The sequence below is a fragment of the Tyto alba genome, unplaced genomic scaffold (assembly GCF_018691265.1).
Source record: "Tyto alba isolate M040663 unplaced genomic scaffold, T.alba_DEE_v4.0 Super-Scaffold_21, whole genome shotgun sequence".
NCBI lineage: Eukaryota > Metazoa > Chordata > Aves > Strigiformes > Tytonidae > Tyto > Tyto alba.
The window spans coordinates 10,132,632-10,156,528 of record NW_024881295.1 but is presented as its reverse complement, the minus strand read 5'-3'; the positions used below and the strand labels follow the sequence as shown (position 1 = coordinate 10,156,528).

General features: G+C 38.9%; 1 protein-coding gene across 11 annotated transcripts; it reads right to left on the bottom strand.

Moving 5' to 3' along the window:
- Nucleotides 1-50: 50 nt before the first annotated feature.
- On the bottom strand, nt 51-23,893 carry DNAI7 (dynein axonemal intermediate chain 7). 11 transcript variants are annotated; one of them, XM_042795414.1, is made up of 16 exons: nt 23,862-23,893; nt 22,752-22,772; nt 19,898-19,970; nt 18,290-18,378; nt 16,982-17,083; nt 13,918-14,055; nt 11,871-12,017; nt 10,616-10,719; nt 8,906-9,179; nt 7,064-7,166; nt 4,638-4,804; nt 3,549-3,693; nt 2,553-2,767; nt 1,726-1,893; nt 1,362-1,475; nt 51-389 (listed from the first exon to the last, which is right to left on the bottom strand). In XM_042795414.1, the coding sequence occupies exons 1-16, from the start codon at nt 23,862-23,864 to the stop codon at nt 120-122; spliced, it is 2,133 nt and encodes a 710-aa protein (XP_042651348.1). In that variant the 5' UTR covers nt 23,865-23,893; the 3' UTR covers nt 51-119. The 11 variants fall into 11 exon arrangements, 9 of the variants coding, with proteins under 9 accessions (XP_042651348.1, XP_042651349.1, XP_042651351.1 ...); XM_042795415.1 differs by lacking the exon at nt 23,862-23,893 and adding an exon at nt 20,460-20,478 and having other exon boundaries at nt 19,898-19,974; nt 22,752-22,756; XM_042795418.1 differs by having other exon boundaries at nt 296-1,154; nt 23,862-23,887.
- Nucleotides 23,894-23,897: the final 4 nt, after the last annotated feature.

The following is a 23,897-nucleotide window of genomic DNA, read 5'->3' as shown; positions in this document are numbered from 1 at the left end:
GTTTGCATTTTAGTCATTGAAGCTGTTCCAATGATTTGAATAGAAAAGGATTCAAGACTTGAAGTGTAACTTTATTGAAAGCTTTTGATAATAAAGTTTTAAAGGAAAGCATACAGTATTTAAGAGTATGTTAAAACTCTTGTAGTCAGGAGTAGCTGATATACAACATCAACAAACAGGAAGCTAGCTGTCTCTACTTTATCAATTGCTTCTTTGCTGGCGAAGTCCTTAAGCATATGGTAGAGTGTAGAGTGAAATTCAGAATTATCATCTAGCTCTTCTGAAAAAGCTTCACTGGTTTTGGAGATCTTGAGCTTTTGTGCTTTCTGACCATTAAACATATAGAGAGACCAGTCTTTGTCAGAATCTGCTTTAAGATGCTCACTTACCTATTGCAGAAAAAAAAATGCGGTGTAAGAGGGAGCCCAGGATACCAACAGAGTACAAATTCTAGTACAAAATTCTAAATTCTATTGTATTCATGAGTGTAATACAGAAACAAAACCAAGGCGCACTGCTTTGAACCCCTAAAACAATACCAGCTCTCTGCACCTAAGACTGTACCAGGTACTGTATCAACACCACCACCTCTTCCATCCTGTTTGCCTCTGCAAAAGGCAAGGTCTGGCCACTCCTCCTGCTGCTCCTGACTCCTCTGGAGAGAGCAGCTGGGTACAACAGGCATCATTGTTTTAGTTCTTGCTCCTGGGATTAAGTATTAGGTGAAATATTTGTATGTTGCATGCATTTAACTCAGAGTGGGAGAGCTGCTCAAGATTTCAATAGTATGGTATGTTCTGTATCTACAACCACAACTTGGGAGTATTTTTCTGTCTGTCTGGGAGAGGTTTTAACCACATGTGTTTTAGTTCACAGATGGAAACAAATCAATGCTCAAGTTGCTTATTCCCCCCTTTACAGTAGGGAACAAATGAAACCCTATATGGTCAAGAAGAAATATCCAAATATTAATTACAGAACTTACAGGTCAGAGGACCCCTACAGCAGAGTACTTCACAAAAATCAGGATCCAGCTCTCATCCCAGGTTTGGCTAAAGCCTTGATAGCTGGCTTATCAGTTATACATCCTAGCTGATTAGCAAGTGTCTTTGTTACTGACGTGTGTCCCACTGGAGATGTCACAAATGCCCGAGCTGTGAAGCAGCAGAGAAGCAGGCTCTGAAGTCTTACTGACACACACGAAATGCTGCTAAGTAGTCAACCCCGAATCTTAAAACTGCTGCACTAGGAGAATAGGCTGGGGTTAATGTCTGAGATGTGTGTAACTTAGTTAATTGTTTCCGTTGCTGTAAGAGTTCTGTGCTGGTTTTTCTTCAGAAGTTAGACTAAAATCCACAAACCTTGAACACTACTTTTTCTTGACCTGCTTCTTGATTCCACTTGCTCCAGGCAAAAGCAAAAGCAGATGCAACCAGTGCCATCTGTTGATAGGCCCTAACTTCTGCTAGGGGAGCCTGTAATGCAAAAGTACAAGTCAAAATATACATATATCATTCAGTTTAAGTCCCTGTGTTACACAAATGTGAGAAAAAGCTTGCTTTAACCAAAATCCACTGGTTAAGCTGGCAGAACACTTGTAAACCTGCACACTTGTAAATCACTTTCCACTTGATTCTATACAATAGGTCTTTACACAATAAAATGTTACCTAAGTGAAAAATAGGTGGAAGAAACAACAGGAAGATCATTTACTGTTGTACTCACCTTCTCTTTCACAGAGAGGTACTTGTGAGAATACTCTCCTGGGAAAATATTCACACCAGCCTTTTTTAAAACTGCTCTTAGGTCAACTGGATTTAACCATTTTCCTGTGATGTGGGAAAGCACCTCCTTCTCTTCCACCACTACTGAAGACAACATACACTGATTACCCTGTTGTACAAACCAGTGAAAGCAACTTACTGGTCATGAAAGCTATTTTCTGCTTTAGGCATCAAATATTATCTTGGCTGTTTTGGGTATTGTATATATTATCTACCACCCTGGGCTGTAACCACTCACAGATCCTAAAGAAAGCCATTTTTCTGCAGTATTTCAGAAATTACACTGGTCTGTGTCTTCATATCTGTTACAGAACTGATTTATACGGCAATGAGCATAGGGATAATCGTGTGGAACTTGAACCTTTGGAAGGAACCAGTAGCAGTATGAAACAGTATTGCTTGAAATGCTTTTATTTCTCTTGGTATAGTTGGGAAGGAGAGGGGAACAATTTTTAAATCTCTAGCTAGTGAAACAGTCTTGAATTCAGCAAGGTACTATCACTATCAAAACACTTACTGGAACTTTGCAGAACAGGCATAGAGATGTTTTCTTCTGATTAGTTCACAGAAAATAACTGAAATTAAGTCACCAGGACTGTTCCTTACAGGGCTTGGAAAGGAAGAGAACCTCCCTCATTTTCACCAGGGCAGAGAGATTCAAATTGCACTTGTGGAAGCATACCCAGTTCTTAATAAAGGACACTATAATAATTCTATATATTTTAAAAAATCTGCAAAAGTTTTATAAAAAATAATTATCTACACTACCTTAATTTGTATCTGAATTGTTGCAAAGACTGAAGTAATTGTAAGTTGTGCTTCATCCACACCCATGGGTCGCAGTTCCCATGCCTGATAGGGCATGTTGAGATGGGCATCCTGGAGAAGTGCTATTGTATAAAAGGCACCCATCTCAAAAGTGATCCTCTTTTCTTGTGTTCCATATGTTATGTTGCTGATGTCATCGGTTCTCCACTGTTGGCCTTTACGAAAGGGATGCAAAAATACAAAGATGTATAGGTAAAGCTTCTGCTACGTGCTGGGGAAGAATTAGTAAAGATATCCTAGGTTAACTAATTAATATCAAAAGTTAATATAAAATATTAGGCACAAAATGGATGAATTCTCTTTAAGGCAAAAACTTCCCTTATTTTAATTGTCTTTAAGAATAAGAGTGGGCTAATTTTGACAGGAAAGCTTTTCCTTAATCTCTAAAGAGCTACACATGCTAATGTAACTCATTTCTTTCTTGCTATAAGCAGGCCACAAGCTCATTTTCAAGAGTAACTTCAAACATCAAACCCTTTTACTGGGTTCTACTCTCTTTTATGAATGTAAAGTCAGAGGTATGTTGTATGCAATAACTAGAAATCACATTTGGTTTTTAACATTTCATTTTCATATTTAACTTGAATACATGTAGTTAGGAACTAATTTGGATCAAATTGGACTTTACCTGGCTTCATCCTAGCAAAACTTCATTTGTGGTATACAGTTGTACTATTTCCCATTAAATGGTGTATTTTTTTTTCATTCATATTAAAAAACTACAGCAAAAAGCCTCAACAAGCCGTCCATTATTAGCTATGGTGCAGAAGCAAACTGGAACCAAAAAAAACCAAACCAAATCAATTAACAGTGAAGCCCCCAAATTAGTTCTGGGCTCCGAATAGACTCTTATCTTTATAGCTGGATTCCGGAAATAGTCAAACTCAGGTATAAATTCCATTATTCAAGCTTAAATTTTATGTTCTAAGCTTATACCTGCAGGATCCCATCGGGCTATCACAGGATCCTGAAAATACATCACGTTATCAGAAAGCCTAAGGGTTATCTGTATTGGCAGATGTGTGGCACCTTCAGCCTCTTCTGGGGGATACGGGTACGCCTCCAATCCAACCTCGAGTAACTTTGGCAAGATGGGAGAAAGACAGATAGCATTTTTATTAGAAAATGCATTAGCATACTTTTTTTTTTCTTTAAGTCTACCTAATCACCTGCAGGGTTTCCTAGCACACCCTTTAAGATGCATTAGTATTAACGGTTTGGCTAATATTGCATATCTCCAACTACCATGCTGAAGCCAGTAGCAGGGTGACTACTGCCCAACCTTTGAACCCTTCCTGTGCTGTCGATGGAACCCTTAAGGCAGTGCCACACAGCAGGCATAATTCTTTTTTAATAGATCCAGTCTCCAAAAGAGCCAAGAGAACCTGCAAGGCAAAAGCAGATATAATTCTACTTTGTCCACACAGCGTCAAGGGGAATGAAAAAGGCCACATGTGTCTGGTAATGCAGGTCTGTGTGCTCAGCTGGGAACAAAGATCCCATGCCTCTTGATCTGCCCCCAGTCCTAGTTGTTTAGGTTGTACAGGCATTTTGCTTGCTAAAAGTTTTTCAGCTTCACAGTAAAAACTGTGATGTAGCTTAGCGCTGCATCAGGCCCCGTGAGTGGGAAAACTAGAACGATGGCTATAGTCCTCAAATATTTACCAGTAATTTTGTTACCATCCTGCTTTAAGTGTACCTTTCACATACAAAAAACTAAGATCTTCTCCCCTTGGTTTTACTTTGGCCAAGAGCCTTTTCTAGCACCATGATCTGTGCCAGCCATGCTGAGCACTGCCTGAGCACACCTCTAAGTGCAGGCTGATTTGTGTGTCCAGCCCCACAAGCCGCTCAAAAAATTGGCCAAGTGTAAAAAATTGGCCAAGTGTAACTGAAAAATTATTTGAAAACTTGGTCCTTTGCTGCTCATGTACACTGTGTATGTCCAGTGGTGTCACACCTCATGACCAGCTCTTGGGGGATGAGAGGGAAGAGGCCTGCATGGGGTGTAACTTCTTTCCTCACCTCCACCATACTCCAGTCCTTGATTTGTTTGACCTGAGGTGGAAGCTGCAGAGCATCGATGTGGTACACACCACCCACTGGCACAAACTGCTGCAAATCAACAATGTTTTCATCAGTTATTGCCTCTTCTTTTTCATTCGTCTCATCCTGCGTCACTGGATCCTGAACTAAAAAATAGCCAAACAACGTCAGTTAAAAGACAACTGAAATTTCCTACTTCTATTATTTTTCACTTTTGCACAAAAAGCCCCTGTGCTTGAAGTGCTTTACCCTCTGCTGCATTTCAGCACCATCTGCTGGAGTTCCCCAAATCTTTTAACAGTTAATTGAAATGTAGGAACAAACAGACAGCTAGACAAGCAAAAGCACTTTTGGTACTGAGCTTCTTAACAGATTAATCTCTGCTCTGACTTTGTAGTCACTTCCAAATGCTTTATATAGGAATATAGTTCTACTGACAGAATGAGTCACATAATTAATCACAAAGGAATTTCACAAATATACAATAGAGTAGGTTCTGGACAGGTTTTTCTAAGATTGTATTGGTATGAAAAGAAATGAGGCGAAAAGATATAAGGCCCTTGCGTGTCATGTGCTGCATGTGAAAGATGGTATTTGTGAAAAGCAAGAGGGATTTAACATGAAACAATTTTCAGATAATGAAGATAATTTTTTTTCCTATGTATATTCACGTATACATTACATAAGGTATGAATTTAAGTTTTAATTAATTGGAAAATGTTATTAGCAAGCATCAAAGTCATGGACAAAAATGCCTAGAAATATTTTCTTTTTTTTTTTTTTAAAAAAAAAGCAGCCACATTACACATTGCACTGAATGTTACAGAAGGAGGCTGGAAGTTACCGTTGACAGGGATCAAGAAAAATTGATCAATACTGTAAAAACAGTTACTGTAAGTGTTATGAAATTTGCTTTCAGAGGGTGAGATAGTCTCAGAAAATGACAAATATCTATTTTAAAAATTTGAAGACAGTTTATAAAACAAGTAAAAATGGTGATAATTTTATAATGTCAGCTTCAGTTGCGTTATGCAGAAGTTTTATTCTACTGTTATTCACACAACAAGGTAATGTCCTTTTGCGGTTATTCTGAGCAAAAAATTTAAAGGAAGTAAAATCCATTTTACCAGCAGCCACAGAGGTAGCTTGCACTTTAATTTGCATTTTAAAATAATACTACAAAAATATTTACGTGTCCTCTAAACAAAACTATTAATTCTCCCAAGCTAAATTAACTTCTTAACACTGGTACAATGAAGTTAAATCCAGTGAACTGCAGTAGTTACTCTTTTCCCTGCTGTTTCATTTCTGTTTTTTATCTCTTGTCTACCTGGCTGCCTCTTTTCACTGCATTTGTGGTAACTGAGTATCCTTTCAAATTCTATTCTGCAAAGTGGTTGAATGGGTTTGCAAATCATTAGCATGACAGGAAAAGCAGTTTTATAAGCCTCCTCTCATTAAAGGAGATAAACAAGCTTGAAGACATTCAGGTATAATTAGCCCACTCCTGTGCACATACGTTTCACTTAATATTATGGTAGGGATTTTCAAAGTCTTACTGAAATAAAATAGTAAATTCTTCCAAATGAATCCCAAGTTCTTTATATTCTCTTGAAAACCACCTTGACTGGGTGGTCTTTGGGGTCTAGCCTGACAGCTGGTTGCTTGGACTGTGCTCAGCAGAAAGTATTGTGGTGTGGGGTTTGGTTTTGTTGTATTTTTAAAAAAAAACCAAAGAGGAGGCTGTGCAGGCCAGCTAAGCTATGCTGAATATTTTGCAGTTGTTTTATTTAAGACAGTACAACAAGAAAACTCACTCTTATTAAGCCAAAGGACACCCCAACACTGAAGAAGTTTGTAACTTCTGTGGGACAGATAAACAGTATCAGTTCCTAGAATTAGACCCTCTTTTAAAAAAGCGTATCAGTACGTATCTCGCTTTAAGCACACATATAAGCAACACTCAGTAATACCTACGTTACCCGAGTGCCCACTGTTACACGCACTTGAATCAGTTTTTTCTGAGGAAGTCAATCTGCCAGATTCGTAAAGTCTCACCCACATAACATAAACACATGCATAATGATACACAAATGTACCTAAACATAATAAACATATACATGAACATAAACATAAATAATAAATAAATTAAGTGTGGGGACAAAATCCATTTTCCTAGTTGTCCTATCTTCTCCCTGCATTTAACAATCATTAATGGAAATGTCAACAAACCTCAAGTGTTATCAAAACATCAATGTATTTAGAAATTCTGTTCCTTTCTCACAGAGATCTAGATCACAGTGTTTCTGTATATACAATAAATTTAGAATATATATGTATTTCCAACTATAAATAATTTAGAGTAAGTACTTTTGCAATGCTATACGTAAAAACTAACCAAATACCTTGTGATGATATGGCCAAGATTTCTGATTTTTTCTCCATTTCCTCCTCTGTCTCATTTACATCAGCTATGATACTGCTGTTTTCTTTGAATGAGACAGCACTCTATATAAAAATCAGAAGACATTTTTTCATTAGTCAGAGACAGACACAATAAAGAAGAGGGTACCACCTCCTTCAGGGACACCTAAGGAGGGAGACTACAGTCCCGCTCCTTCAGCAACATTTGGCACCGATCTTGCTACAGGGTCAAGGTGTGAGGAGAAATTTCTACTCAGCTAGCAAAACCAGTTTTAATTAAAGGTACTCTCCAACTTTGGAACCAGATACATAAACAGAGATAAACATAAAATAATTACGTCATTTCCACTGCAGATTTCATCTCGAGCTCCCGAAGTACCATACGAGCACTTAACCTTTTTAACAGTGTGTGCACTCACATATTATGTTTATGCCGGCTTTACATCTAGAAGAGTGACACAAAAAACACTTAAGTCAATGTTGAATCCAAAGCCATACTGAAACTCTGCCAGAACCCCCACTTGTAGCCTTGGGCAAGGCACAGGCTAGGATATTTATTCCCTTTCTCACACTTTTTTCTACTTTCGAAACATTACCCTGGATTTCCAGCCAAATTTCCAGCCCAGACACGAATCCCTCCCTGGAAGCACAGCAGCAGACAAGCAGCGGTCGGTCCGAGCCCCCCCGGGCCCACTGCCCTGCCTGCCAGCGCGTGGCAAGAACACCCACCTCCCGCGTGGGCACGACAGCCGGTGAGGGGAAAGAGGCGCTAATGCCCATCAGCGTGGGGGAAAGCAAGGCAGAGCCAGACAGGAGAGACTGCAGTAGCTGAGAGAAACGGAGTCTTCAGAGGGAACTGGAAAATTCACAAAACTGGACCGAGAGAGAAAGACCTGGAAAAAGGAATGAAATGAGGAGCTTGAAGAAAGTCTGAAAAATGTAGGTGAAAATGGCCAAAGACGAGGTTTGTCATACAAAAAAGAAAAAAGGAACCAAGAAAAATGGGATCTCAGGCTCTGATTCACTAAAAGGTGACAGGGACTGAAAAGGAAAAAGGCAAAGATCGTTGCTCCGAACATATTAAGACAGCATAAAACATGGTATTTTACAGTTATTTGTGCAGACATTTTAGATAGAAAACCCGAGTCACTTGTAAGCAGGTCACAGATGATACCGAAAGTGAAAAACCCAACCCCAAAATGAGGAATACAAAGCCAAGCAACCTCCACAACACCTAAAGCCACCACACTCCACTGAAGAGTGCCGAGCACCAGCTGTCAAGAACCAGACTGGGAAAGGCCTCCCGGGGCAGAGCTTCCGCGCGCAGACACGGAGCAACCAAGTAACTGCACAGCCAAGACCTGCTGAACTCCGAATCCTATTCTGCACGCTGCAAATCTCCCTCATACTGGATTCCCACAGTGATTCTACAGGACTGTCAGAAGCAGAATCCATTCATCTGGATGTCTGTCACGTATTTATGGCAATATCTTACCATGGCACCTGACAGTCCTCATGGCTTGATCCTAAACTGCCAACCAGATGCCAACTCACGCACACCAACAGCACAGCCACTACCACACCCTGCCCAAACTTCCCTTCCTACCTTCTGTACAACAATCGTTGGTCATTCATCCTTCCATTCCCTCGAGAAGATATATGACACAGGATTAACACAAGCTGCCTTTTTCTATAAAGCGTTGAAGCACCTGGCTCCTCCAGCACAGGTCACATTAAGAAGCTGTTACACTGCGACTGGGCCTCGAGTAACAGCAGCATTGTAGAACACCCTTTTGTGAGTTTTTTTTTTTTTTTTTACATACCTTTCTCCCATCAGAACACATTTCTCCTTCAGCAGGCCTGCTGGGCTCTTCTGCTTTCTTCTCCTCTTCTTCTATTTCTACATTGCCTTTTGAATGACGAGTTAACTCTTTGCTATCCAAGACTTCCAATTTTGGCACACTCTGACACTGCAGCCAAAGTGGAGATACGTGATCATAATGAGTATGCAATATGCGAACAGCAACACTGCTCACAGCCAGTGACTTTGGAAGATCAAATCCATGCTGTGCATCACAAAACACGTGACTTTTGAACCTGTAAATAACAGTTAAAAAAATTATACTCCCTGGTAAGATTGGCAGCACTTACTTTTATATTTCTTCTTAAGTATTCAAATTGATGTTCTACACTAAAAGCCACCCAAACTCCCTTTTGTCGCAAGGCACAGTCTAGGAAATAGAGTGGGATGTCATGATACACTTCCTGTCCTGTACTGACAGTTGTTTTAAGTAAGTCCCTCCAGAAAAGCTGTAACTGCATTAAGGGGATCAGGAGCTGCAAAATTAACAGTCGTGAGAGGATGACAATGAAACAGAATCAAGCGGCAGCTCTTCTGACACAGCACATTCCTGGTAAAACTGACTAATTTAGTGGGCATAGGTGAAGTCATCAGCAGTCTGTGTTACATCAGTCTCAGCATCTTCCACATAAAACCCCAAGAGATACACAGATGTAAAGGTAATTTTCATCATCAACAGTATTACACAGCCACCGATCCTTGTGACAGTGTAAGACACAGGCTAAGAGCAGGCACAGGAGGCAACTTGCATCAAAACAATTATCTGTTGTGAACTTGGGTTCTTTCATCAGGTATGCAAGTTTGTTGTTCACTGCAATTCCTGCCCAACCAAAGGCAGGGCAATTCAAATAATACCTATTTTCAGATAAGATCAGCAGATCACAAGTTCTAAAAGTCTTCCAGTAAAGCAACATTTATTTTTTAATTCTTGGTTGAAAATTCTAAGTGCAACTCTAAGCTGACCAAAAGGTTTTAACACTAACCCCTAGTGGGCTCTTCCTCCAGGTCAATCTGACACCAGCCTTCCAGTTACCATAGCAAAGATTACAGCAACAGGTCCTTAGTCAAGGCAAAGTCCTTTCACCAATTTATTCCTCATATTTGCAGAATGGGAGTAGGAAGTCCACTCAGAAAGCTTGTTTTGAAAAATACATCAGTTAAATGGTAATCTAATAAAAAAAAATAATCTTAGATTCAGAACCCACTATGGAGGATATTTGCAACCCAGGCTCTAGAATCTTTTATCTAACAGAGAACTGAACACAAAGCATCATTCATTGCTTTGCAAGCAACTGTAACAGCTTAGAAACTACTTATTGCATCAGCAAGAAACATTACTTCCAGAGGAATTTCAATTCTCTGCATGAGTTTTACTGTTTTCCTTTAAAAATCGTTCTGGCAGTAAGAGAGTAGCATGTTAAGAAACAAATTATATATTTATATATATATATATTTATAGGTATGTAAAACACTCCTGTTTCTTTAACAAAATTCTGATGTAGCCAGTATCCTCCTTAGTGACAGGTTGGTATGAAATCCATCAACTGGGAGCCTGTAAAATGAATGCTATTCAACATGAAAAAGATTATGAGAAACTGGTTCTTGGTGTCTACTCAACTTGGGTAGACAAGGCCAGGCCTCCTTTCAAATTAAGAATTTCAGTATGCACTACCTTATGTTCTTCTTCAGATTGGCCCAAATACAGAAAGTAACATTTTTATCCTTTATGACTGCCTGCATATTTCCAGTTTCAGAATCTTCATACATATTAGGTGTCTACAAAGAAAAAAGCAAATTAAACCATGTTTTCTTCTTCTTTATATCACTCTGATTTACTTACATTTAGACTTGCATAAATAAAAAAGAAACGTAGGAATAAAAATACACCAGACCAAGCTCAGGTATGTTGTATTTATGTACTAAAATATGACAGTTATAAACTCAAATCTCTTTGTTAAAATTTGAACTATGTTCTTTTGCTTCCTCTGACTTCATCATCCAAATACGGGATCTTACACTACCCCTTTCAATGGTACTGCCTATCTCCCTTAATCACATGCCCTCAAAAATACTTCTCAGGACAAGCTGGGGAAAAAAAAAAAAAAAAAAAAGACTCACTGAGCAATAAAGCACTCCTGTGCCACAGTCACTGCACAGATTATGATTATTTTTTTATTTTGTCAGTATAAAACTTGTGAAGTTTTATATGAAGGAGTTTAATCCTAAACTCAGTAAAGACAATGAAGAATTCAACATTTCTTAATTTGCAGAGAGTTTTGACTGTGAACATACAACTGGTTCACTATTTCCTTTACTCCTTTTCCTTTTTTGTTTTCTCTATCAATACGCTTTTGCTAAACATACTTACATATGATTAATATACTTAAAATAGCAAGCAAGATCACTACCTATACCTGCAATCCAGAAAACTGATTCCCAAGTACATTTTCATTTTCTTGTTTAAATATTCTTTACTCTTCCCAAGATCTTTGTTTAAAAAACATTTTAGTCATACGAACTAGTATTAAAAAAATGTGTACAAGCTAACCTTATGACCTGTTTTTCAGATTTGCAATTTTTTGAACAGTCAACTAGCTTTAATTTAAATCACTGAGACAAAATAGGAAACAAATTTCATATAACATCCCTTGTTTTCAACATCTCAAAATCTCACAAAATTTCACAATAATTCAATCTTAATGCCTTAATGATGGGAATTTCCACCATAAAGCTCAGATTTTGATGGGTTTTGAAGAATTACAAGTCTGGTACCTGCTATACACATGATTCGGAAACTCAGATGCTAAATCTGGAAACTCAAATACTAATCTCTGTGACAATTTAAGAATAAACAAAAACAGCCACCACACTTGTAGCTAACCTTATGTGCATTGTGCATATTGCAACTTTGAAGTAGTATATCTTACTTTAAGCAGGTGCTCTGTAGCTCCATTGTACTTCTGATGAAGCAAATTCTGCAATTCCAGAATAGATTGCTGGTACTGGACTGTTTCTTCTTCTGTTATCTCCTTTGCTGGTGTGTCCAACAAAAGAAACTGCAATTTCTCGATTAACTAGAAGACATTACATATGGGAAAAGTATCTCTGTTTTGCCACCACACTTAATATACTGTGTTCTGTCATAAAAAATGAGGCCAACTCACTTCCTTTGTACCCAAACATATCTTAGTCCCCAAAATAATATTTTTCTATTATATTTCTAGAAATTGTGCTAAGCTGGCATTATCAGATCAGATTCCAGGGTCAAGCCTGCCTTCCTTCATTACTCTAGTCCAATTGCTTCATCCCTTAACTTGTGGGATGTGAAATCTTAGCTTATGTAATAGATCATTTATTGAACCAGACTGGTTATATGAGGAAACCTTTTGGTCAAAAATTAATTTTAATTAAAAGTTTACAGCTTTACTTTGGAACCATATTTTCTGTAGTAATAATCTCAACTATGAAATCTAAAAAAAAATAAATAAAAAATAAAATATAAAGACATACAGCAATTACATTTTAATTCTCAGAACAATCCTTAGCATGGAGTTTGGAACTCTGTCATAACATTGTCTTCCACTATATGCTAAGATCTTAACACTTAAATGCTTGTATAGAACTAAAAAATTCCTAGTTGGCCAAAGTGACCTGCAGCACTGAGACAGAAGATTGGATTATATTTTATGCCTCCCAGACTTGCCAGATTCTTCTTCCTCTTAGCCTGTGGAATCACAGTGCTACTGCTCATTAAAGGTGTGGCGAAGCAGAAGCAGAATTGTAACTACTACTGTCTTTTTTATATTGCACCTTTAACATGGTCTACCTCGACAGTGGGGTGGTCCCCCTCAACTCTGAACTGCTGATCTACATGATCTCAGAGTTCCAAGTGTTCAGCAGTCACCTCTAAAAACATGCAGAACAGGAAAGTAATGCTCAAGTGTTTTAGACCAAGAGAAGACAGACAATCTTTTCGACATCACCCTGAATTTCCGATAGGGGCGAAACAAAAATGCCTCTCCTCTAGTATCACATCATACCCTACTGAGCATATGGTGTAAGGCAGTATACATTGACAGAACCTGAAGGAGCTGTAGCTGCTTCATTGTTGGATGGGAAACATACAGCGGGGGGAGGAGGAAGTGCGTTTGTGGAAAAGATGTGACAGCAGGAAGAATGGTGAGAAGGAACAGAAACGGGCAATTGCCAGGCTTGTTGCTCGGGTAGCAGTGTAGAAGGGAAAGGGAGGAGTTATCTGTTGAAATTATTGGAAAGGAGTAGCACATTCTCCACTGGCTCAGAAAAAGGCAGTGTGCGGAAAGCAAAAACCGCAACGCCCAGCAAACGTTGCAAGATGGGAAATCTAACACCAGGAACCAAACCAGCCCAATGAAATCTGTATTACACGTGCAACTTTCACCCTCAATTTCTGAGAGACCCCATTTAACTTTCTGAAAAACACTATAAAGCTAGCATAAATGAAAATAACATTCTAAATTTACAGAGCAGCCATAAATTGCTTAAAATTGCTCCACGAGCCCTCAATGGTTGGTGGATTTCAGGAACTCCTGCTCTTCCTTGACAACGTAGTGGCTGCGAGTGTTACACAACAAGGCTGCTGTCCACTGAAGCACCTATATATGACATGAGCTCATATGTTCTGGCTCAAGACTATTTAAAATGTACATAGCAGGGAAGATGGATGATGGAATAGTAGAGCTCAGTGTAGAAACATTACACACAAATCCCTTAAATGCACTACATATTTAAAGTCAATCAGTCAACATCTTTAGAGTTAACAATAAATCTGTAATTTAAAAAATGTAAATACTGAAGAAAAACTTATGGGTTTTAAAGATTATAGCCAAATTCAGTCATATGGCTAAAAAAAAAAAAAAAAGGGGTGAGGGCTGTTAAGGATATGTTCTGGTAAGCTTAAGCTGAAAAATACCATTTTACCATTTTAACACTTACATTTAGCACCTGTTCCCCCTTCTCCATCACAAGTTGAACGTCCTCATTTTGATCTTCACGCCATAAACTCATGAAAGTATTTATTTCCTGCAGTACAGTTGGGTCAGGACTTCCATCACAACTAAGGTATTGCTCCCACTACAGAAAACGTTCAAAGAAAAGTAGATACAGGCATGTGGTGCAAATCACTATCATTATTACAAGAAAAAGGAGGATTCTGGAAGACAAATATATTATAGTGGTACATTCACACAGGACTGTAACACCACCTGGGTTATCACTATGCCAGAAAAATATGGTTTACTTTGATATTAATGTGTTAAGGTACCTCTGCCCACCTAACATTTGCTGTATATACTTACTCATTTATCAGTTGTTTCTGTTCTGCTAGGTAGAGCTTGCATGTCTACAAAAGCAATGAATTCAGTACCTGCCACAAATGAGGGAATGAAAAAATAAATGACTAAGAACATAAGGAACTGGTGCAGGTGGAAGAGGCAGATGGTTCTCAGATCAGGTACTGCCAACAAAACTGAAAATTCCTACACTGGCAATAAAGCTGCTTAAGAGCCTTCTACTCCAACATGTTTACTCCTCCTTTCTCTGCCTCCGAAGGAGATTTCCTCCTCCTTATCAGCACCAATTCAGCTGTTACAAAAACCTCCGGTAGGAATCTGAAACCCTAGATCTTTTTTATTTTTTTTTTAATAGTAATTTTATTTCCAAATCAATTATTGGTCATTCTTATAGGTGGGGGAAGAAAAAAAGAATCAGTGACAGGCTAGACCCACTTAACTCTACACATGAGCTTAACATTGGCTCATGGGATCAATTTATCACCTATAATGTAATTTTTTTCATACATATAGTAAGATATTAAGGAAACATTGCCTCCGTGTTTACTGTGAAGATTAATAACACAACATTACTGTATATTGCATTAAAATGTAAAATGGATCTTCTAAAGCAAAAGCACTTGTGTAATTGCATTCCCAACCACTTCCATAATCATTTCCACTGACTTCAAAAAAGCAATAAAAGTGAATGCTCAGTGCACTGGAAACTCCTGTATAAAAGATCGATCAGTGATTTCTTCTTTTTTTTAAACTTTGCGTTTACAAGACACTTCACTTTCACCAGCAGGAAAACACATCCTTAAAAATAACAACACTTGTTCTTTGAGAAAAATTATAAATTTCATGATAATTTGTAAATGTATCTGTTAAACTGAACTGAAATTGTTCAGAAATGCATGTAGAAACTCAGCATTTGGCATTATATATTTCTTTTGCCCTAAATATACATTTAAATGTGTATATAAACATGTACATCCAAACATAAATGTACACAAATACACATGCCCCCAAAATACAAACTCTGGTACTTCCCATAATCTGTTTTTAGTATAAAATAAAAAATTTATACTGGTTTTATTTGAAGGTTTATTTTTAAAATAATAGTTCTGGTTTGCCATTCCTTTTCAAAACAAAACAAAAAATCTTGTGTTTCTCCTTCCAAGAAATACTCTCCAGAAACATCCATAAACAACAACTGTCCCCTTTCAAAGCGACCAACAGATTCTCTTGTTCACAAAGAAAATAAAGTCAGAGCTCGTCATCAACTGGAAAAGGCAATAAAAACTATCCAGAGGTGCCAACACATAACGGTGAAGTTATCCCGCTGCACCCCTGGGGCAAGGAAGGCTAAGGGCCCGGCAGGCTACGGGAGGAGGAGCGGGGCCGGCAGGCCCAGGCCCGTTCCCTCCCCAGGCCCCAGGCGCTGCGCCCCGGCGCCCCTCGCGCGGTATCGGTATCGGGGAGGGTCCCCGGGGGGGGCACGAAGATGGTTAGGGTGCTGAAGAAAATGACACAATGAGGGAAGGCGGAGCTCTGTTAGTCTGGAGAGGACTAACAAACGCAATCCTAACAGTACCTAGAGAGGGCTTGTAGCAAAGACAGAGCACACTTTCCTCAGAGGCGCACAGGGACGTTGTGATAGGAGAATTAGGCAACGATCACAAGCTGTAACAAGGGAAATGGTAATTGCATTTAAAGGAAAATTGTTACAATGAGAGTGGTAAAGCAGTCCAAAAGGTTGCTTAGAGATACTGTGGTATCTCCACCCTTAGCCATTTTCAAAAACCAACTGAGCACCTCAATCTAACTTAACCTGCTTTGTGCAGGGGGTTGAACTACATGAACTTCAGAAGTCCATTCTAACATGATTTATCCCATGATCCTGAATTTGTTCCACAGAGGCTTTATGAAGGGTTAAGTGATATATAAGACAAAGAGAAAATCCTTGTGTCCACAAGTCTTAAAATACTGGAACCTGGAACCAAATATTGGTTCCAATACTGGAACCAAACCTCATATCAAACTGTTACTGAATGATGTTCCTGCAAGATGGATTCACAGGAGTGAAATGTTCTACCAGTGTTTTTCCATATCTTACTATTTAAAATTTAACTTTACAGGTGTATAGTACTATTGGGTGATGATTCACCCGCCATGTATGTCACCCTAAAAACATTAACTCTTAGCTGCATTTTCATATATTTCCAGCCCTGATATCTGACCTAGATTTGTGCCATGTCCTTCAAAGTTTTGGCCAACCTCTCTCCGAATGACTCGTGATACCCAGTAACCACTGGTACAAATGTTGTCAATTGTCTCAAATTCTACAAAAATATTTTTAAGCCCTGGTAGAGCTTTTTAGTGGTATGCTTAAAAGTAGAATTAATTAAACAAATAGAAAAAGGACAAATACTAGAATATCTGAAATTACAACTCCTCTTGACTGCTGGGGTAAGCTGTGGGTCCCTAATACTTTGATCACCCAAAGAGGCTCCTCTTTGCCTGTGTTTCTTTTCTGTGTACACCAAACTATAGAAGAGAGTGAGCATGGCCAGTTACTACCTTGAGATGGAACTTGAAATACAGTTGTAGCACACACCTAAACTCAAGCAATGGAAACTCCTGGATCCTGTAACAGAGACATACCCTAAAGTCTCTTTGTTGTCGAACCTCTATGACACTGGGCAGATTTTGGAAAGAAAGCTCACCTTCGCATATGCTCTATAATCCGTTTTCCACTGCTGTGCAGACAAAAACTTCTGTTCCAGTGAACAAAGTTCTGCTAGTTCAGATTCCCTTCGTTCTTGATACTGTAAAAATATATATATATATATCTCAAACAGGAGTTAAATATTTGGTTTACTTCTTAAAGTTACTTTACATCAAATAAAAAATGTGGGTTACTTGAATGAGTTACCATTTAAACAAATCCAAACAGATAACTTGCTTTTTTATGAAACATTTAATTGAGAAGACTGCAGTAGCTCACAATGTTACTGTCATCACATTAGTTGCTGAGGTATATGATAAACACAATGTGTCACATGATTGTTAACCTCTCACTTTAATAGTTTCCATATTATCATCCTGGAACTAGCTCTAATGAGAGCTGCTAAAAAATGTAAGCATATGTTGGAAAAATTTGTGCAAGATCTTTTTCTTTTTTCCTTATGTCATTATTTTAAATTCCTATTCTCCCTAGGGGAAAAAAAAAATATTCTGTGAAGGGCAAGAGGCACAGACAAGTGTGACATTATGAAAAAAAAAAAAAAAAAAGGAAAAAAAATTTTGTAGTAAATCCCTTTTAAAAAAAAAAAAATCTAAATATTACCAATCAATTTTTGTTCTGAATTTCAGTCTTCTCAGAAAAATAGATATACATATTCTACTACATACACACATATATACAGGCATACACAAAAATCAATGTATTTGCCCTAACATGTAACCACTTACAGAATTTATACCAAAATGTTCTTGCCACAGCTGTACCAAATGTAATTATGGTGAACACAAAAAAATACATCCAACTGAAAGTATAGTGCTAATGGGAAAAAACAGGTATTTATTCAAACTGTAATATCACATATCACAAAAGGTAATGCATTTAACCACAGCATCTCTATGTATCAAAACCAGGCAAGACTATCTCAACTCAGGGAATTTTTCTGAATCAAAGCAACAATAAGCCAAACATTTGCTTAGTGAAAGAATACTATAGGAAAAAATTTCAGCACCTTTTCCCTTGACTTTACTTGCATTATGTTTTATTACTAATCCAGCTCACTACCTTCTCAATTTGTGGGATCTTGTATAAGAGTACCTTTCAGGCACTCAGCTCCATTTTTCATAATTCATTTTAATCTGGTGATGCTAGAAAATTTCCTTTATATTGTTCCCAACACCAAGGGCATAAGGAAATTCATTTATATTCTCACACTAAATTATTAATGTTTTACAGACCTTGTCACAAGTTTAGAAATAGGATTAGATTTTTTCAGTGAGTACAAACTAACTTTTGCCTCAAGCTTTTCCATCTGCTCTCGTTCAATTCTCTCCTTTTCAAGTCTTGATGCTTCTTCCTGAGCTTGAAATCGGGCTTCCTCTGAAGATTGGGAAATAGATCAAGAGTATAATTATATTTTGCTTAATAAAATGAGACAAATTATTTTGTTATTAGCTGTAATGACAAAACAACCATAGTAATGAGCAACACAAATGCGCATTTTACATTGCACAGAAATCTTCCAAATGAGCCAAACTGATCTGAATCACAGTAGTAAAACACACTATCTATGGTGCTACCCCTGTCAACCTGTGACAATACAAGTGGCGACAAGGATCAGCAAGCCCCCTTTCTCCCCTTGGAAATGGCAGCAGGAGCATCCCCTCCTTTTATCTACAGCTTCAGCAGACCCAGGTTCTTAAGCCATAGTTTGGTGTAACTGTATGAGTGGTTCAGTCCCAAGTTACTCTTCTCCTTTCCTACAACCTTTGGTGTCCTACAACTTCAATCTTACAGTTATTTGTTCATTGGAATCCTCTTCAGGATCAGTTACTCCTGATCACAGTTTCAGCTTTTCTTTGCTGCCACAGGGACTAGACAATTAGAGAGGATGTGAAAATTAAAATTGATTTCAACCCCTAAACCTTCAACCTAAGCTAGCACAGCTATGCACCAATCCAGATGTTCCCAAACAGTGGCTTGAATGTCACCACCTACATGTAAATTACTTCCAGTGTATCTGTCTTGCACAGAGAGAAGAGCAACGGCAACTCCTAAATCTGCCAGTACTCACCCGAGCTACTACTTCCATCCACAAAGGTTACTAGTAATTAGTAGTCACTTACTATTACTGGCAGTCATAGCATGCCCAAGCCCCCACCAGGTTGGATTAATGGCAGAAAGGGAAGTAGAAGAGATGGAGCTGATGTTTGGACAAGGGATTAGCTTGTGGTACTAAACTGCAGAAGCAGACACATTCAGATGGTGAGGGCAGGTAAGTCATGCAACTGGGATTTCATTTTAAGGGACACCATGATACACAACAGAAAGATCTTGAAGAATTGGGTGGAGAATCAGTCACTCAGTAAAGACAGCAGAAGCCCAAGCAAACTACACCTTAATCTACCCTAGTTTGTAGTCACCTTAACTGCTAACCCTTCAGAACACCAGCTAGCCCCCTGCCAGCAGAGGCATGCTGCTGGCCTTTTCTGGAAAAAAGTCCTTTTCACAGAATTTCTCTTGATTACTGATAACAAGGCTTGGGGGAGGGGGGGGGAGGGGTGGGAAACAGTGTTTTGTGGTTTTCTAACTTGCTGATAATATTTCAAAAGATTAAAGAAAAAAAAAAATCTCTAGTTCTTCCAGCAATTCTCCCTCACAGGTTCCTAATTGCAGTGGAAATAACGAGAGAGAAGAGTATGGCTCTAATAGGAATGTGAGATGTGGTAAGAAGTAAGACAAAATTTGGCCCACACAAGAAAAGAGGGAGGAATCACCCTTCTTGTGAAATAGAGATAGATATTGATGCACATATAATCTAGGAAATTACTTTCTGTCAATTTATTTTAAAAAAGTTATTTGTGCCAATCATATTCCCTATAAATGAAGTGCACAGTACCTTCCTCTTTCAGCCTTTCTTCTTTCTGTAATCTCAGTTGTTCAGCTTTGATAACTTTCTTTTTGCCACTCGACTTCATGTTTGCAATAAATTAAAAGAAAACAAATGTCAATATTATTTTAATACATTTTGGGAAGTACTATAACTTTGCCCTTCTAATGTGATCCCTGAATTAGGATTTTAGACACCCTACACAGTCAATGAAGCCTCCAGAATGGCAATCCACATCTTGGACTCAATTTTCTTCTCATTTGCATGATGCAACATATGCTCTTACAATTAATATATTATTCTATGCTAGACTTTCCATAATATGGCCACAATAGGAGAACATTAAAAAAATAGATGTTACAACTTCAAACGTTTTAGGAAATAACAGGAAATGTGTTTTGGGACATAGGCAAGTCTGGTGTTTACAAGCATCTAATTCACAAGACAACTAACAGAATTCTATTTTTTGTTGCAAAATCCAAACTGCAAGTCAAGACAGTTAACTGTTCAACCTCAAGGCTAATCCAATAATAACTATATTGTAAATTTGAGTTTCTCAGAAATTCTCTTCCTCATCAATTCTTTGCAGTCTAAGTATACATTTAAAAAAGATAAAAGACAAGGTAAGTAACATGCAAAATCTACTGTCATGTAACAGATTAATCAAAATAGAACATTTATTTTTGTCCTGTAATTCACAGCATTCATAGACTCCTCACTGATGATACACATAAAAATTTGATAATTGGATCTGTGTATCTGATAATTTAGATTTAGGGTATATTCAGATTAGGTACAAGGAAGAAATTCTTTCCTGTGAGGGCGGTGAGGCGCTGGCCCAGGGTGCCCAGAGCAGCTGTGGCTGCCCCCTCCCTGGAAGGGTTCAAGGCCAGGTTGGACGGGGCTGGGAGCACCCTGGGCTGGGGGAAGGGGGCCCTGCCCAGGGCAGGGGGGTTGGAGCTAGATGGTCTTTAAGATCCCTTCCAACCCAAACCATTCTGTGACTCTGATCTGGCACATGAAGCCATGCTGTCTTCAAGAGGAAGTGGAAAGCAGAATTCTCTTTGGATTTGAAGATATTTGCTAATGGCCCCTCACTTTTTCCTCACCAGAAAAAAAAGAAGATCCTTGGATGGGTGGCGTTTTTTAATTATAAATTTGTTTGGGTTTTGTATTTGTTTGTTTTTTGTGTTGACACAGTCTTGGGACGCTTAATCAAATGTGTAGGATCAGCACTGTCACTACCAAACAGCACTCAGACACACAGACAGAAAATACTGATTTCCTGTTAATGCAGTTGCAAAAGCAGCCTAAGATTGCAGCCCTCACCAAGCACATAGTTACTAAGGACTAAATTATCTTTATTCAGGTTTACTCAGTGTTTACACAGGTAACACTGCCATTGTATTGCATGTATAATACATCTGCAGTCCTTGTGCCTTGACTCCATCTGGGGTTGATGGAATGGTACCAGAGAGGAGTGCTGTTCCTGAAGGCAGATGCTACAAAGGCAAGGCCCAAATGTAGATTTAAAAAAAAAGAGGGGCGTAGGAGAAAGAGGGCCAGGAAGTAAATCAAAACAAGTTTGTGGAGCTTGTAAAAACAAGGAGGCTGATTTTGTACTGAACTGCAAAATTAATTCACTGCCAACATTATTGTTTATGAGTGGGATAGATAAGGCTGTTTTTTTGTATACATGAGAAAATAAACCACGCAATTCTGCATAGGCTCCAGCATATGGAGAAAACAAAGAGTGAGAACAGCCTAAACTAAGGTTGAAAGCAAAGGTATGGATGACAAAAGACATCAAGGAAAATAAATTACTTGCATTTGGTGGTATATCTATATACTGGCTGAACATTGGCATTCTGCCACTGACACATAAAAACGAAAGACAATTAAATCAAATGTTCACTTTTTTAAAACATCGAAAATATGGAACGTAAATGGGTTCAGAGTGCAAGACAATGTGAAAAGAGGAGACACATCCTCTACCTCAGCATCTGACCTGGATTTTGCACATCAGAGAGGTGAATCCCAAGTCCCCATGCCATCAGGGGTGAGAGACAAGGGCTTACAAGGATTCAATCAGGTAAGGTATAATGACTAAAACAGTATGAGTTTCATCCACAGTGTCAGCAAGAGACTATAACTGGACAGTATCACAATCTAGACAAGCACAAAGTATCAAAGGCATCTGTTAAGAATACAATTCTCCTCTTCCGCAGAGAAATGGGTACAGAAAGGTACCAAACCAGCACAGTAGCACAGTGCCCATCCTGCAGAGCTGTAAATGAGGCAATAAAGAAAGAGGACCAACAAAGCTGACAGGGAGAGACAACAAAAGAGGACTTAAGTCCAGACAGCTGCAAATAAACACGATGGTATTATGAAGTCTTCTCACCCACTCCACTCAAGTATTCCTAATAACTTGGTAAATATTGTTAAAAGCAATCCAACTGACAGGGAACTTGGACATCATCAAGGAGAATCTTTGCCTTTCATCACACAGAAAGTATGTTACAAATACTGTCATTTCACATTTTGATTTTGACTAGTATATTTTCAGATAAAAATAACTACTTGGAAAGCTATTCACTTCACACTACTTTGCATGGCAACAAATGTATGCAGAAATTAACTCTGAACGCAAAGGTTACCACCAAGCTTGAACAAAAACAGTGGTGAAAACTTAGTGCCAGCAACAAACGTATACCCATCAGAGTTAGTGCGCATCTTATCACATTTGTTACCAAAGCGTTTGATTTGCAAAATAACAGAATTGTGCTGGCACACTATCCAAACAAACACTGCAAGGGTCAAAATCCTGTATGTGAACTACTGCATATTTCTGCCTACCTACCTTTTTTCCCTTTTTTCGACCCTAGAAGATCAGAGGGGGAAAAAAAAAAAAAAAAGGAAAGTGAGCATCAGAGAACAAGGCATCAAGTATTAAGGAATAATTAGAAAACACAACTGTTCTGTAAAATTAGATGAGATTAACTACTGAAAAATTATAATGCCAATTATTTCAATATTGCAGAAAATGAGCCATTAACACATGACTCCAGACCATCATAATTTATCAGGCTAGATTACATTTAAGGTTATAGAAGTACATCTACTTATTCCCACTGTTAAAAAATTAATGTACGGCAAACATGTAATTTAGTTTGAGATACAATTTGGTCAAAATATGTTTTCTGAACTGATTAATTGATACTGTGTGCTACTCCAAAGAACACTAAATTACATCATGAAGCGATCCAGAAAAACACAGAAACACCATCGGAGCCTTCTATTATTTATGGGTAAACAGCACATGAAGTGAAAAAACAAAACAAAACAAAAAACAAACAAACAAACAAAAAACAAACACAAAAAAAACCTACGAGTCTTCTCCAAATGACCACAGGAAATAGAAACAGGTTGTAGGAAGCCAAACACCTAACAACAAACCCCTTCGCTGGTTTACCGAATAATTACTTTTTCTCTGCAGTGTGTGAATATCGCCATGCGAATTGATATAACTTCGGTGGGATTAATTACCCACGTAAGCACATTCCCTGCGGGGCGGGGCGGGGGGGGAAGGCGAAGCCAGGCTGCCCGGGGGAACGCAGCGAGGTTTGTTTCGGCAGAGCGACTCTAACAACAAACGAGGTTTCAGCCGCCTCCAAGCCGGGCTTCACGCTAAGCAGCCGCAGGAACAAACCCCCGCGGCAAGAAACTAGACCGGGGCATTGCAGAGAAGTTAACGCGCCCTCCAGGTGATTTTTCAAAGCCTTACACCTCCCCCCACCCCACGCACTGGTACTGCAGCAGCACACGGGGAACACGGAAGCCCAGGCCCCGCCGCCCCACCGCCGCTCCTCCTGCCTTCCCCGCTTTACCCGCAGCCGCTTGGAGCCGCACCGCGGTGGGGACGCCCCGAAACCCCCCGGAGTCCCGCTCCGCCAGCCCCGCCCGCTCTCACCATGGCGCCGCCGCGTTGCCGGGGCGACCAGCCCTT